Source organism: Phaeoacremonium minimum (genome assembly GCF_000392275.1).
Source record: "Phaeoacremonium minimum UCRPA7 unplaced genomic scaffold PA7_03_scaffold_518, whole genome shotgun sequence".
In the NCBI taxonomy this organism is placed as follows: domain Eukaryota; kingdom Fungi; phylum Ascomycota; class Sordariomycetes; order Togniniales; family Togniniaceae; genus Phaeoacremonium; species Phaeoacremonium minimum.
The window spans coordinates 102,785-118,495 of record NW_006921420.1 but is presented as its reverse complement, the minus strand read 5'-3'; the positions used below and the strand labels follow the sequence as shown (position 1 = coordinate 118,495).

The 15,711-nt window shown below is 48.7% G+C and overlaps 1 protein-coding gene across 1 annotated transcript; it reads left to right on the top strand.

Annotated features, from left to right (window-relative positions):
* Positions 1-2,392: 2,392 nt before the first annotated feature.
* On the top strand, positions 2,393-8,499 carry UCRPA7_7355 (putative vacuolar calcium ion transporter protein; the record flags this gene model as incomplete). Its single annotated transcript, XM_007919887.1, has 12 exons — positions 2,393-2,396; positions 2,530-4,719; positions 5,197-5,515; positions 5,580-5,940; positions 6,071-6,323; positions 6,373-6,413; positions 6,471-6,594; positions 6,709-6,740; positions 6,804-6,891; positions 6,941-7,247; positions 7,712-7,860; positions 7,916-8,499. The coding sequence occupies 12 exons, from the start codon at positions 2,393-2,395 to the stop codon at positions 8,497-8,499; spliced, it is 4,452 nt and encodes a 1,483-aa protein (XP_007918078.1).
* Positions 8,500-15,711: the final 7,212 nt, after the last annotated feature.

Sequence of the window (15,711 nt, the reverse complement as noted above, 5' to 3'; positions counted from 1 at the left end):
AAGCTTCCAGCTATCATCTTGTCCATCTTGCTTACACAGCATCTGAACGTGCTTCAGAGTCCCTTTCGTCTACGCTACCGGGACATATCATACGCTACTCAAGCTCGTGTGTCTTCTCCAGCTACAAGTACAAGTAAATGAAATTTTTTATGGTTAGCAGCCTTGCACATGGAGAAGCATTTGTGCGTTTGTTATACGGTGATTGAGAGGAGAGTTTTGCCCCCCACACGTCTTCACTTCACACATTCGCTCGCAGGGTCATCGACTCGCCAGAATGTGTATGCACGCGGTCGTAAGTGGCAATCTGAAGTTGAATTGGAACGACGGTGGACCATGTTTGCCGACGCTCTGCTCTATTATCGTGTTCGGGAGGGATGTATCATGCCGGCCTTGAGTAACATCGGTCAGGAGAAATGTTGGTGACCTACCTGCTTCAACGGTTTCTTAAGAGTGCAGCGTCCTGACCAGCAGGACATGAGCTCTCACTACCATTGGACACGTTCCTCGCAGCTCCGTCTACTTCACAATGGTTCTTCCGATCGCGCCCATTGTTACGCTGGCTGCTTGTGGAAGCTTGCTCACGGCCGTGAAGTCCGGATGGGATCTTTCACAGATGCTCAAGCAGAAGGATATCGAGAAGCAGATAAAAAAGGATGCTCGATGTGCCGTTCGAGATCTCCAGAAACTTTGTGACAGCGGCGTTCTATCGAAGGACGATTTCAACTTGTGGTATGGCCGGCTTGTGACTGCGTTGGCCAAAGAAGATGGTACTCAACCTTGGTCTTGAGATTTAGTTTTATGACTAATGATTGTCAGCCCTCGGAGTGAAGAAAGTTCGAAGTCATCTCGGAATACTCATCTCTCTCCAGGGCATGTCTTTCAGTGATGACTTCCGCGAAGACGAAGCTCAGCCACGGCTCGACTTGAAAGTAAGCCTAGCTCTCTTTGGATCTTCTCTTCGGGATACTTGGGTGAACACCTTGCTGATGAGCCACCAAGGATCTTCAGAGATGGGATGTCTCAGGGCGAGGAAGGCGTGGATCTGCAGATTCAACGAAGAGCAATGACAGCACAAGCTCAAGCACATCCCTCTTCAAATATCCAAACCGCCCAACTTCACCTCGTCCAGGGGGCCGTCGGGCCCTGGAACTGACGAGCCGCCACCGCTCCTACTAGTTCAGGCTAAGAAGTATGTCCAGAGTGACTACTCTCCAGTAGATGATTCCCCTCAGATATGCCAGCCACCAATCTCAATATATTGGTCACTATTTCCATACCGCAGACACCATTGTTTTGTGATGTGGAATGATAACACTGTGGCTGGAGGCAATTTTCTTTGGTCTGTTAGAGGCTTTTCAGTGTGTTCTGCATTGTACCTGGATAGGGGTCAACAAAAGGATGGGAGAAGATACACTGCATACTTATGACAGGGCGTAATATCCCCTTTCGCATCAGTCCTTCATAAATTATTTATTATTGTGCCCTCTAGGGGCATATTGAATCACAAAAAGCACTCTTTGAGCAGACCAGAATTTAAATCATGAGTATGTCCTATTAAAGGCTGAGACTAAAACGACAAGATCCAAACGACAAGATCCATTACGAACCTCCTCGCAACTATGACTTCTCCTTAGATGTGTGGAGATGCCATAGTAGAAGGGACTGGCGAGCTCTTATCTCCGAGACAAATCCGCCATCTCGTGATCTGGACTATTAAAGAAGTAGGGCAGTATTGCTGTCTGTCTAATGTATGTAGATGCATAAGACCGATCCTCGTCAAGAATGTCTTTTTGATGCCTAGGTACGTATGTAGTGTTTTTGTTGGAGCAGCTCAAAGTGGTCTGTGCCTACTGCATAGTACCTTGACAGTGGTGGGGGGTACGTACCTGGCGCTAATGTTTGGAGCAGCTGCAGGTGGAAGGAAGACCGGCACGGAAGTCGGTGGCAGGCTGGCAGCTAAGAAACCACCCAATTTCAGCGCCTCTGGGCTGACACGTTTAGCGGCTTGGCAAACATCTTGCGGCAAGGTGACGCAATAAACTCGGTTCCCTGGCGCCGCACTGGGCTGCTTTTTGCAGTGCTGGCTGGCGCGTTCTGTCCCATCCTGCTACTGCTAACCTTGGAAGTCAACGGCTCATCAACGCCGCACCTACATTCTCTTGGACTTTCTCTTCGACTTTCTCTTCTTCGCTCGACAACGACGATTACGATTTCACGACGTACTCACCAAGAGACATTGAGCCGAACTGTCGAGAGTCTAGTACCGGTACAGTCAACAGAAACAAACAGCCATCCACAGCACCAAAGTGTCTGGTTTGCCAAGAACACAAGTGGTCTACTGCACAGGGTTGTGGACGCGCGCCGAGCTGCCCAAGCCCGATCCAAGACCGTGATGCGTAAGTCAAGCCTTCTTGGTTGTGGAGGTGGCGCCATTGGCAACTGGACATAGCCCATTCTCACATTAATCCTTCTTGACTGGCCTGCCAGCTTCAGACCTATCTTCATCTTGCTAACCGTTATGCGCTGCAGACCGTATCCGCACATGGGCGCGAGCAAAGGCCCATGGTAGTGCCCCAGTCCCCGCGAGCGGCAGAAGAACATCTGGGCCCAGGAGTTCACCAGCTCCCGGATTCCCTCGACCCAATGATCTCGCAACCGTCCCCAGTGGCCAGTTGGCCGCAGGTCCTGAAGCGCCATCTGCGAGGGAGAAGTCTCAGCCCGAGAAGAAGAATGTTGCCGTTCGTTTCTTCACCACACTCAAGATGATCCTCTTCTCGAGTTGGATCAATCTTCTCTTGGTATTTGTCCCGGTCGGCATAGCGGTTGAGTTTGTGCCCGGTACCTCAGCTGGCATTGTCTTCGCCATGAATGCGATTGCTATCATCCCCCTCGCCGGACTACTCAGCTACGCCACAGAGAGCGTTGCTGCGAGGCTTGGTGACACAATTGGCGCGCTTATGAACGTCACTTTCGGCAATGCGGTCGAGCTGATCATTTTCATCATCGCGCTCGTCAAAAACGAAATTCGCATCGTCCAGGCGTCGCTCCTGGGATCGATTCTCGCTAATCTGCTCCTCATTTTGGGCATGTGCTTCCTACTTGGCGGCCTTCGTTTCCGAGAACAAATCTACAACAGCACGGTTACTCAGATGAGTGCTTGCCTCCTTAGTTTGAGTGTCATGAGCCTTCTGTTGCCGACAGCGTTCCATGCTTCATTCCTGGACACCGATGATGCGAACCGAAAAGTTTTGCAAGTTAGCCGCGGAACCAGCGTTATCCTCCTCCTCGTGTACTTGTTGTACCTCCTCTTTCAGCTGAACTCTCATGCGTACATGTATGAGTCAACACCACAGCACATTATCGAACGGGAATCAGTCCCTGGCCCTGCTGCACAGTACTTTAACTCATCGTCGAGCTCAGAATCTGATTCATCTTCCAGCTCTGACTCTGACAGCTCTGGCCATTCTCATAGCACGGCAAAGAGGATAAAGCGCGCGATGCGTGGCAAGAGAAGTCGAAAACAGAGCGTCGCTTCTGTCGACCCAGAGAAAACATCCTCGGTTGCATCACCTACTGGAGAAGGCCCGTCCACAATCTCGTTACAGCGAGAGGACAGATCATCGGCTGACCAGAGCCACCCTGTCACCATTCCAATCCAACTGGACCAACAAGCCATGGAGGAAATTGAAGAGCTACAGTACGGTGACGACGAGACAAATCGGAAGAAGCACAAACACAAGCACCGAAAACGCAAGGATGGAGAAGCAAGTGTGCCTCTTAGCGATGTGGTGGAGAGCTTACAGGTTGAGAATGGCTCCACCACTAAGCGTGTGGACTTTGCCCTGGGACCAGACATGGAAGGTCAGGACGGCTCGTCAAGTCGGCCGAAGCCCTTCTCGCTACGCACGCTCCGGCCGAACATATCCAAGAACTTCTCTCAGAACGTCTTCACCTCACCAAGCAACCAACCGCAGGACACGCCTGCTCGGCCCGGCAACCAATTCGCTGGTGGCCTTCGAAGGACTCTTTCCTTGCCCACTGAGCATCAGAGCTATAGAGCAAACCCTGGCGCTCTGCCGCCCATCATTCCGGTTGTGGTCAACAGCCAGCCCAAGACAGTGACCGCCGATGAGGAGGAAGAAGCAGAAGTGCACATCTCCCGTACAACCGCCATTGTTCTCCTTTTGGGTTCTACTGCTCTAGTCGCTCTATGTGCTGAGTTTATGGTTGACTCCATCAATGAGGTCGTTGAGGGCGGCAATGGCATTTCGGAAGCTTTCATCGGTTTGATCCTGCTCCCCATCGTGGGTAACGCTGCAGAACACGTTACAGCTGTGACTGTCGCCATGAAGAACAAGATGGATCTCGCCATCGGCGTAGCGCTTGGCTCTTCGATCCAGATTGCGATCTTTGTCACGCCTCTCGTGGTCATCCTCGGATGGTGCATGAACAAGGACATGTCTTTGTACTTCACCCTCTTCGAAACCGTCAGCATGTTCGTTGCTGCCTTCATCGTGAACTTCCTGGTCTTGGACGGCAGGAGTAACTACCTCGAGGGCGCGCTTCTTTGCTCGTCCTACATCATCATTGCTGTGGCCGCGTTCTTCTACCCCAGTGCAGAGAATGCGAACCAGCTTGGTGGAGGTGAGGACAACGGGACAAATACTACAGAGGCGGTCGTCCAAGCCGCGACGAAGATGATGGCGAGGGCATATCTTGGTATTTGACCAAGATGAAGTGGGGTTGAAAAGAGCATGGAAATAAGATGTGTTGTGGCCTACCAATATCAAAAGGGAAAAGGGCATGCTAGACAGCATTGAGAATACCTGATGTAGAGACAGGATTGCATACAGAGCAAAACGATACCATATCATGTAATGAACAGTATACAAGGCGGCATTCGTCATTTTCATAGTTATTTCATTTTCTAGACACACAATGTCGCGTATTAATATGCGAGAGTTACAGCATGTGAAGTTGAAGGGGTCGTGACGGCTCCTTCCATTCCTGGCCACTGCATCGTGGCTTCCTTGATTCTGTCAGGTTTCCGACCTATGTAGAGCACTTCAGTTTCTAGGCAGCGGTCTCGACTTTCAAGGTTCTTCAGCTTCACAGAGAAGACTGTTGTCTATCGACTGTTCGAGTAGCCAGTCAATGCGAGAATCGATCAGGATCAACACTTGATCTTCATTCCAGGCATCGCGACCAGACTCACGAATCTGCTTGAACGACGGCAGTCGTGTTGCCAAGATGCATTTACCATTCTGGCCTCGTGGACCCGGTGCAGGTGGCGCGCAAACACCTTCAGTTGCAAGTCCATTGCCGGCGATGCCTATACAGCTGCCAAGAACACCGACATATCCTTCATCGCGGCCTTCTACTTCTTACACCAACGACTCACTTTCATATCCGATGGCTTCCACGTATGCAAGCCAGACACCATCAACTTCGCACATCTACAGTCGATCCCATTCGCGCCCGGTGGCAACTCCAGCCTACAGCTCCGCCTCCGGCCGTAAGTCTCGGGCGGCTTCATCGATCGGTGCGAGCGAGGGTCACCAGATCATATGTGCGGTCAGCGAAGCCCGCGGGATATCGCCGTCGGTTGGCATTGCCTTTGTAAACATCTCCACTGGCGAGGTCGTGCTGAGCCAAATCTGCGACAACCAGTCCTATGTCAAGACTATTCACAAAATGACCGTCTTCGAGCCGTCTCGCATTCTTATCGTCTCCTCGGCATGCCCTCCGAATCCGAAGTCTAGTCTCTTTGCGACCATCGAGGAAGAACTTCCAGGGATCAATTGTGTTGCCCTAGACAGAAAGTACTGGTCGGAGACGGCGGGCTTGGACTTTATACAGACCCTGGCTTTCCGTGAGGACATTGAAGCGATCAAGGTGGCAATCCAGGGAAACTTCTATGCCACCTGCTCCTTTTCAGCGGTCAGTCAGAGTCATGTCTTTACATCTTCAGATTGCAGATCCAGACATCTGACCAAAGCAGGCGATGAAATACCTCGAACTTGAATTCTCAATCAGAATTGCGAGTCATTCGTTACGCATCAAATATCAGCCCTCGGAGGAGTCAATGATGATCGATTTGTCCACCATCCACTCGCTAGAGCTCATTCAAAACATTGAAAACCCGAAGTCTAAGGCGTGCTTGTACGGCTTGCTCAACCAGACGGTCACCCCAATGGGTGCCAGGATGCTGCGCAGCACCATCCTCCAACCATCAACACAAACTGATGTCATTCTGAGTCCACGCTACGATGCCCTTGACGAGATTTGTTCGAAGGAGGACGTGTTCTTCGAAGTTCGCAAGGGTAAGCCAACTATATTTCGCTACTAGCATTCTCGGTTGACCATTGATAGGTCTGAAGGAATTCACCGACGTGGAGAAGCTTTTGAGCCAGGTACAGCTTTACCCCTAGACTCTAGGGTGTGGCGTATCTTCTGACATGTCGGAATAGCTCATCATTTTGCCTACAAAAGCCGACCTGAGGGAAACCGAGCAAGCAATCAACCAGGTTCTTCTGATCAAAAAGTTCGTGCTGGCAGTGCCGCCTTTGTTTGAGTCTCTCGGATCTGTGCGATGTGAGCTTCTCAGCAAGATCCGCGATCATTGTAGGCCACAAATCACCTGTCCTATTCTTGACTTGATTAATGCGAGCATCAACGAAGATGTGACATTTGTCAAATCACCTTTAGATTTGCGCAATCAAAGGGTCTATGCCGTTAAGGTACAATTCCTGGATAACTGGCATACCTGGTGCGAGTTCTTGTTTGGCGCTAACAACTGGCAGGCTGGGGTTCAGGGGCTACTGGACGTGGCCCGAAAGACTAACAAGGAAGCAACTGATGATCTCCACCAACACGTTGAGGACCTCAATGGTAAATCCCTTCTGCTGAAGAAACATAGGCATGGCCTGACAATGTGTAGCCGATCTAGGCATCGCCGGAGAGATTAGGTTTGACAACGGCCGAAAATATTGGCTTCGCTTTCGATGTTCCGAGTTCGAAGACGGTCGTATCCCTGCAGCGCTCATCAACTGCATCCGCAAGAAAGATTATCTCGAATGCCAGACAATGCAAATAGTGAAGCTCAATCAGCGAATCTCCGATTCAGTTGACGAGGTCATCATGCAAAGCGACAAAGTCATTCAGAGACTTCTTGATGCGATCCGACTTCAGGTACCCCATCTATTCCGAGTCTGCGAGAGCATTGCTCTACTTGACATGCTCGGGGCGTTCGCGCATACAATCACCAGTCGAGACTATGTGAGACCTACATTGAAAGATGCACTCGCTCTGAAATCAGCACGTCATCCTATAATTGAAGCTGTACGCATGAACAGACTTAGTTATTGAACTTGACTGACAGGATTGTAGCAACACCCAGACAGATTCATTCCCAATGACTACTATGCGTCTCAGGAAACCCGTTTTCAGATCATAACTGGCTGCAACATGAGCGGTAAAAGCACGTATATCAGGACCGTCGCCTTGCTGCAGGTGATGGCTCAGATTGGCTGTTTTGTGCCAGCACAGTTTGCATCTTTCACAATCATCCACAACCTCTTCTCTCGAGTGTCAATAGATGACAGTATCGAGGCAAACATGTCGACTTTTTCGGTGGAGATGAGAGACATGGCTTTCATATTGAGGTTGGCAATTCGTTTCGAGGCTGTCACAAGACACTCACATGTTATAGAAACATCAATGACAAAAGCCTGGCTATTATCGACGAGCTTGGCCGAGGTACAAGCACACGAGACGGCTCTGCAATAGCGCTAGCTATCGCAGAAGCTCTTGTTCAGAGCAACTCGTTCATTTTCTTTGCCACTCACTTCACCGAACTTGGTGAGTCAATTCCTTGTTGTCGCGTAGCTTTGTCACAACTCATTGTGATCTCTAGCAAGTGCCCTCGGTACCCGACCGGGCGTTCTCAATCTCCACTTAGCCACCGAAACCACCATGACTGAAGATGACCTGCCGAAGATGACAATGCTCTACAAAGTTACATCAGGGCTAGTCCAGGAGGAGGAATATGGCATCAAACTTGCACGTGCGATTGGATTTCCCGAGCGGTTCATTGACACGGCGGTCACGGTGACGAACTATCTGAAGAGACAGGCTGAAGTGAAGAAGCAGAACTCACAGGCATGGAAAATCACGAAGCGCCGCAAGTTGGTCTTGACCGTGCGTGAGATGTTGCAGCAGGCGTATGACAGCCAGATGAGTGAAGCTACATTAGCGAGCTATCTACAGAGATTGCAAGCAGAGTTCATTGCGAGGATGGAGGCAATTGAGCTGGGAGCCCCCGTTGAAGATGATGGCGGCGAAGAAGAGGAGATATCGAGGCCTGAGACCAGCTCTGTCATCCTGCAAGGTGATGGTAATGGTCGAAACCACCGGAACCAAGGCGACAATGGGAAGAGAATGGAGACTGCAATTATTATTGAAGACAATAGCAGTGACGAGGAGGAGGATGAGCTTTGAGAAACTAGGGGAGATGGGTGGGCTTTTGGAGTCATATCGTTGACATCAACAAGAAGCCTTTATGAGTATATATCGTTCTGCAGCCAAGTTCAAAGTTCTGCGAGTTGATTGTTCGGTCTCTAGTCTACCAATGGATATGTCAACGATGGCCAAAGGATTCGCGCGGATCTGCATATGGCTGGCTGAAGTCGGGCTGTCGAGAGGATCGACAAGATATAAGTGATCAGTAAATTATGATGGTTTTTGCAGCCAATGGCACATTTCCAGAATTTCGAGGCCAAATTTTTGGTCATGAATGCAATAACCTACTAGTAAGAGGCCAAAATAATTACATTGGCTCCGCTGTTGCTTATAACGTTGATGTCGACCATCTGCTAGCCTATTCTGATTCAGCTATGGATAGTCTCATCAAGTGTACATATTGCTTCGCTTGGCCAAGGCATATCACCTATGTATACAGATACCAGAACTTTGTGAACGAGCAAACCCGCAAACAGGAGTTTCATTGGCACCGTACCATGAAGTGAGTTGCTTTAAATTGTACAAGAGAGTGAAATCAGATTCATTGAAGACTAACGATGAGGACCCTGTGTAAATAGAAACGCCAAGCCCGAACCTCTTCAAAAAGTGCCACAAGCCTTTGACCACTGGCAGATAGTCGACACTCCAAAATCCACCATCGTATGTCACCGGGTGTGTGAATACAAGAGTTGCTCCGAGTGTGTAGAGCAACGTTAAGTCGTATCTACCGTTGCAAAGGGAGGTTAGTGTTTTTCTTTTAAATTTCTTTTTCAACTTCCTGTATTGCTTGAATATCAAGCAAACGGATCAATCTGGTCAAATATTAGCCATCTATTTTGTTCTTCCTGGTCCGGTCACGAGAGCAGAAATTAACCTTTGGTACTGGACGTCCTGGTTGTCTGGTGATATCGAAAGGCCTGTTTCGTGGCCGACGTGGATTTCCAAATTCTGCTCGCCACCGATTCCCAGCCGCGTTCGATAATTTGCCAGCAATGATCGGTTGAATTGCTCCCAAATTGGGGCGCTGATCTGGTTCGTTGAACATACACTTCGCTACTAGAAGACGCAAGTCCGCATCGATGTTATCGAATTTTCCGTTTTCGTTTTCGTACAATTCATAGCCCCAAGACCACCGAGTCTGTCGATTGTTGTTGGGCCCATATGTGATCTCCCTACAGATGGGGGGATCATTCGGTTTCATCAATGTGATGCAACACCACAATATCTGAAGAGACATCAGTACGGTTGGCGAGTAAAATGACCCTAATACTGTTGAGTGTTGACTTACCTGCCCTACTTGGTAGATGTTGGTCTTACGGCTATATTTTCCAGCAACGACTTCCTGAGGCGTGGGCAGGATGTCTACTGCGTCCCATTCTTTGGTGAATTGTTCCTGTAATAATGATTAGTTGGATTGCAGAACTTTCAGACAATGATTATCAATCACAGGAGCGTAAAACCCCCATTTAGCCGTCAGTCTTCGATCCCAGCTCAAGTTTCTGTCATATGTAAGTAATCATGTTTGCGCAGGTAATCTATGATAGAGGGCATACGCATCGTTAATCACATCATCCTCTTGAAGCGCAAATCCAAGGTCTGAGATCTGTTCCCGCTTTGATATTAGTACCGGGCCAAATTGGATAGAGAACAACATGCTTGCCGCAAATCGGGGGACTTGGTTGTGGGTAGCGTTATCGAAACCTCGCACGAGCACTAGAGCGGGCATTAGTAGATGATCTTTCGTCTATCATCAAAGAGTTGACGTGTGTACCATTCTGGGGATCGAGATCAAAATGCACAATCTTCTTTCGTACCATGGCGTTTGCAGGAGGGATTATCTCCGGTAGTGGCCCGCCTAGAACATTCTGCACATTCGGAGATTGATGCCTGGGAGGCAGTTCCATGGCAATACAGGCTTTTATCACTATCGACAGTCCTATTAGCATAGCTCCATCCTGTTGTTATAAATGCTTCGACTGGCCATGAGGCCTTGAAGTTCTGATTATTGAACTTACAGCAATCAAAGAGGTGCCAAAGAAATTGATTCCACTCGGCCACTGTGAATCTATTGTTCCAGTTGTTTCGGTGAACCTCAAGCTTTTTGATCATGACATCCAAATTGCCGTACTTCATGAATTCTAAAAGCAAGAACCTGTGATCTTCGTCTACTTCACGCTCTCTGCGATCTATATTGACACTCCCAGGTCGAAGCCTGTCCTGGCCAACATTGTTGTTGATCGGGCGTGGGTCAACGTCTCCGTTCAGGGAACGGATTTCATTGATATAGACGCGTTGTAGGATATGTGGAGCGCGACGAAGCATCTGAATCGCTCATCAATCAGCACACGGATCACCATTTCACCATACCTCGCGAAAACATAGCGGGGCCATGAGCCTGCTTCGGTCCAAACTTACAGTCAACCCATTCTTCTCGATTCTAGTCTCTTCACGTGAATCAGGATCGTCTTGGAAGGGCATCTTCATCACCACCAGACTTCGCCGCTTATTGCGATGCGTGCATTCCCATAAAGTCGCGAGAGCATGGCCCCCCCAACCAAGGGTCTTGATATATTGAAGATGACCTTTCCAGACTCGCGGTGCGATAACATTAATATTTTTTCTCGCGTCTCTTTTGTCATCGTCGCGGAGATTTGGCAAATTGTTGCCCTGATGTTCATAATTCTCTTTGACGACTAGCTTCTTGAGGACTCGGTTCTGATATGCAATTCCCCGAAGGCCTCGCCATCTTCCCGGAGCAGGCTGCAGAAGTCGCCTGGCATCTCTAATTGCTTGTCTGTTACCTGCTACAATGTCGTCTGCCGCTTCGCTATCACCACGTCGATAGTGTTTAAAGAAATATTGTCTCTCCTGCTGCAAGCGAAGGAGCTCAGCGGACTTAATCTGCGGATTGGCTGCCATGTTGTTTGGTCAGCCGAGAAGTTGGGGGGTAAAGAGAAGTCGCTGGGTGGATGCTTTTTGAAAACGTTCGATTGGCGTGCCTGGTTGTATGCCTGAGCGTGTTTTTCAAGTTGGGAGATGTCTTGAATATATGGCCCATTGACCAGCCACATCGGTTTCATGACGGCAATTTCCTAAAGGGCTTAATCAACAAAGGCTTGCAAGCCATCAACGAGGTGTCGTCCCGCATCCGTCAGGTCAAACTCTTTCACGGATAATTTCAGTCTTTCATCTCTAGCTTCGCAACTCGGGCCTAAGAATTTCAATTTCGCAGCTAATATGGCTATTAATTCAATCAAGTCTGAAGTCAAGCTTGTTGGTGACATAATCGATGCCGCATTCATAGCCGAATCAACTTGAATTGCTGATCGCATCGAATTCACGACGATATAGCGTCTAGTGCTCCAGATCTTTTGCCCCGCCATACCGTAAGGGCTGAACGGAGTGTGTTCATGTCGTCGCCATGTCGAAATTCTTGGGTGGGGTTTTGGTGGCGTTATTTGGGCCTGACGGGCCTTCTGCCTTGAGCATGCTTTGTTCATCCCCTTTGTCGATGCCGTGCTCATAGTTTTGACATATTTGGTCATTGTTTTGAAAGAGGGAGTATCAATACAGTTTTGGTCAATGAAGGCATAGGCGCATGCACTAGTCACAAAAGCCAATATATCACAGTAAGGTATGCCTGTGAGAACTACAACGGCGTGTCATGCGTGGCCATCTCCTTGAAAGATTCACCTACTTTGCAAGATGCACATAACAATGGGGTTGTGGATTGATTTCGCATTTTATTCATGTTCGATTATACAGGGCACCTTGTATTTGATATCAGAATGCGGCTAATGCTGCTTTCAGTGATGCATCCATCCTCCAAGTCCAGTTGGTTGGTGTTAGGTCCATCTCAGCATATGGCCACTCACAATATCTCACACAAAGGACCTTCGGCATCAGTGCAATGACATCCTTCACCCAAGATATCTGCATATCAGGGATATTGCCTCTGTCTTCTGTGAGCAAGATCTCATCGATACTCGAGAACTCAGTCTGATTCAAGCGTGCTTCTAGCCAAGCAATCACCACCCGCGTTTTCGCTCGTGCGAGCAGGTCTGTAATCTCTTCCCCTTCCGACTGAAAAGGGCTGAGCCAGTCCTTCGTCCAGAATTCTGAATGGGGCCAGTTTGGAACTTCCTTCAATACCGCCCGTGCTCGATGTATATCATCGATGTTAATTAAGACGACTCTGTCTCCTTCGAAGAATGTGAAAACATCATGCGGATCCATTTCAACAGCCTCGAGGTCTCCAAATCGCTCAAAGAGGAGATTGATTGTCTTGAGGCGGGGAGAAGCGCCCGCGGAGCTAATTATCTCGAGTAGATGGGTGTCGGGGCCAGCTTGGAGTACAAGATGCTCCGTGCATCCCAAAAGAGCCATCAGCTCACTGTCAAACACCCAACCGCGGTACCGATTGAACGATCTGTCCGAGACAAGGCTTAAGAGGTCTCTTCCGCCGTCGAACCAAGTCCTAAATGACGCGGTCGTACGGCCACTTCGTCTCCCATATCTATAGGTCAGGCTGAAACTTCGACCGTGGCTTAGCGCAATTACTCGCGACTCTTGACAGACTCTGGAGAGGAGAGGAGGTTTGATAGAAAATTCCATCCCATCCTCGCTCTCTCCTTCGTCCATAATCGAGGACAGGTCAAGGACCTGGCCACGGGTCTGCAGCATGCAAGCTTCCCATATCAGAAGCCTAAGTTCTTTTGGTAGGCTTGTGAACAACACGAATTTTTCAGTGAAGCTTCCCGATACAGCTTGTTTGGCTTCCCTATCCATGTTGATGCTGTTGTGGTGCCTGCGAGGACTGGATCGTTTTGCAGTTGGTTTTTTGGAGGGGGGTCTTGTGGAGTGCTAAGAGCCTCTATCGTGATGTCAGGTGCTGACCTAAGCAGGCGACTTGCCACCGCATTGAACCCTAACCCTTCGGTTGGTGACACTGGAACGTTTATCAAGATCGTTACTTAACTTTCGAAACTCTTGAAGGTCTCAATGATTCAGCGCAATTGTAGACCCAAGTAGTCTTAATGGAATCGATCACTTAAGAAAAGACAACAAGCTGAGTTATCTTGTTTACTGAATGACAGTGGGTAATGAGTCTTGCTGTGCTTACTACTGTTTACTATGTAATTTTTAGATACTTGTGGTTTCGGCGAAATCAAATTAACAGAACATTTCATTTTTTTGGTATTCAATTCATCTGACTGTTTATGGTAGATAAGATATCAAAAACTGTCTATTATGCCACCAAATCCGTGTTATCTCGTGTAAGTAACAAGAGTGAACAATATAGGTGGGTTTGTCCTTGGACAAAGACTCAGTCTTCCGACTTTCAAATGCAAGCAGCGAGACGAATGATTTTGCCAATGGGAAGTTCGTAGCTAATGAAGGCAGTCCCCGTTATAGAACTTACGCGACCTGGGTTATTTCGGTCTTGTTCGGACGGACACGTCGTATTGGTCCATTGGTATGAACCGAGAGAACGTGAAGGAACAAAGCCTCGGCTTTATCATACTGACCAGTGTGAAAATACGACTCGGCAAGTTTTGCAGCTCTGACCACGGTAAGTGGGTGATCTTGACCGAAGAGCTTGAAACTTGATTCGAAAAGGCGGAGACTTAGAGGAGATGCTTCTCTGTGTCGAGTTTGTATTGAGAGATTATCAGCCAAAGCAGCTAAACAGCCGAGGGTTCGGGGTGCTTCGGGCCCAACAGTTGAAGCCATAAGATCATACGCGTTCTGGTGAATTCTTTCGGCTCTTGCCCATTGCCGCTGACCCAGTACTGAGTCACCGAGAAGTTTGATAGCCCATACCGTATTCTCATGCTGATCGCCATACCGTTGCCTTGAGGAGTCTAGTAATCTTACTATGACCTCTTCCGCGGGTTTCCATTGCCGCTGCCTTAGTAGTGAACATGCGAGCTTTTCTTGTATCTCGAGTGTGTTTGGATGACCTATGCCGTGGTGTCCCTCAAGGTCTGATAAGGTGTGACATAACGATGCCTCTGTTTGATCGTCGAGGTACCAATTCTCCATCAAGCCCTCCATATTCTGTGGCAACAAGAGCTCTTCCTGTAGCTCGCTGGTGGAAGTGGCCAGTTGTAAGCTACGGTAGACTTGATTAATCCACCGACATTTGTCATAGAAGACGTTGAATGGCGTGGATTCGAAGTCCATCTTCGATTCTGTATAACTGGAAGATGGCTCCCGCGAGAAGCTTTCAGTAATAAAACTGAACTTGTGCTCTTCTTTGATTGGGCTGCCTGGTGGCGACTGGTCTTCGCTATCGGTTGCATAGCTGAGTCCAGAAGGTGTATCTGGTATTAAATATCAATTATCTTAAACCACCAAGGTAGGCGAAGATACCTACTAGGTCTTGCATGAGGTGATACTGGTGTACTTGCATCGAAGCCTGTTCTGGCTTTCCATCTTTCAATCTTCGATGGGTCCACGGGAAGACCTCGAACACGAAAATGAAGTGATGCCTTATTAGGTTCGGTGATCCTGCGGTGCTCCTGTTTCTGCGCTATAAACTTCATCTCATAGCTCTTAACATTCTTGTCGAGGTTCCATTTGCTGATTCTCGACCGATACTGCCGAACACTGGATTATATTAGAGCCCGAGCAACAGGGAGAGGGCCAAGGACTGACGTAGCGTCGAACCCAGCTTCATTTCTCAATGTTTCTCGAACTTCTTGCAGAGAAAGACCTTGAGAGATATGGAGCTCGATAATTCGTGTTTTCAATGGTTCCCAATCCGCCTCGCGTGTGTTTCGTGATTTCAATTTCTTTGGCAGGTTGGGATTTCGACTCATTCTTATGAACCACCAAGTCTAGCTTACATGTTCATCTTTGGTTCATTGTTGTAAGACGTCGTCATAGTTGTAAGTCGAGGAAAGGGACCGAGGAAGCGAGGAAGACCCCACGACTGCGGAAACGTAGGATGTTATGGAGTCTCCGTGGCCCACAGCGATGCTGCCCCAAGAAGCGGGAGGGGCTGCGAGAATCGATGTGGGCCAATAGACGAAGCGGCCAGGCCGAACAAAACTACAATAAATTCGCTTCTTTGACCTATAACGTCACAATTTCTCCGACGCTACGATCCTTCCGCCGGGTCTCTCAGCGCTATCACTGCCTTACAAGGCGAACGGTGGTCATGCATGCACGGAACGTGCCTAAAGA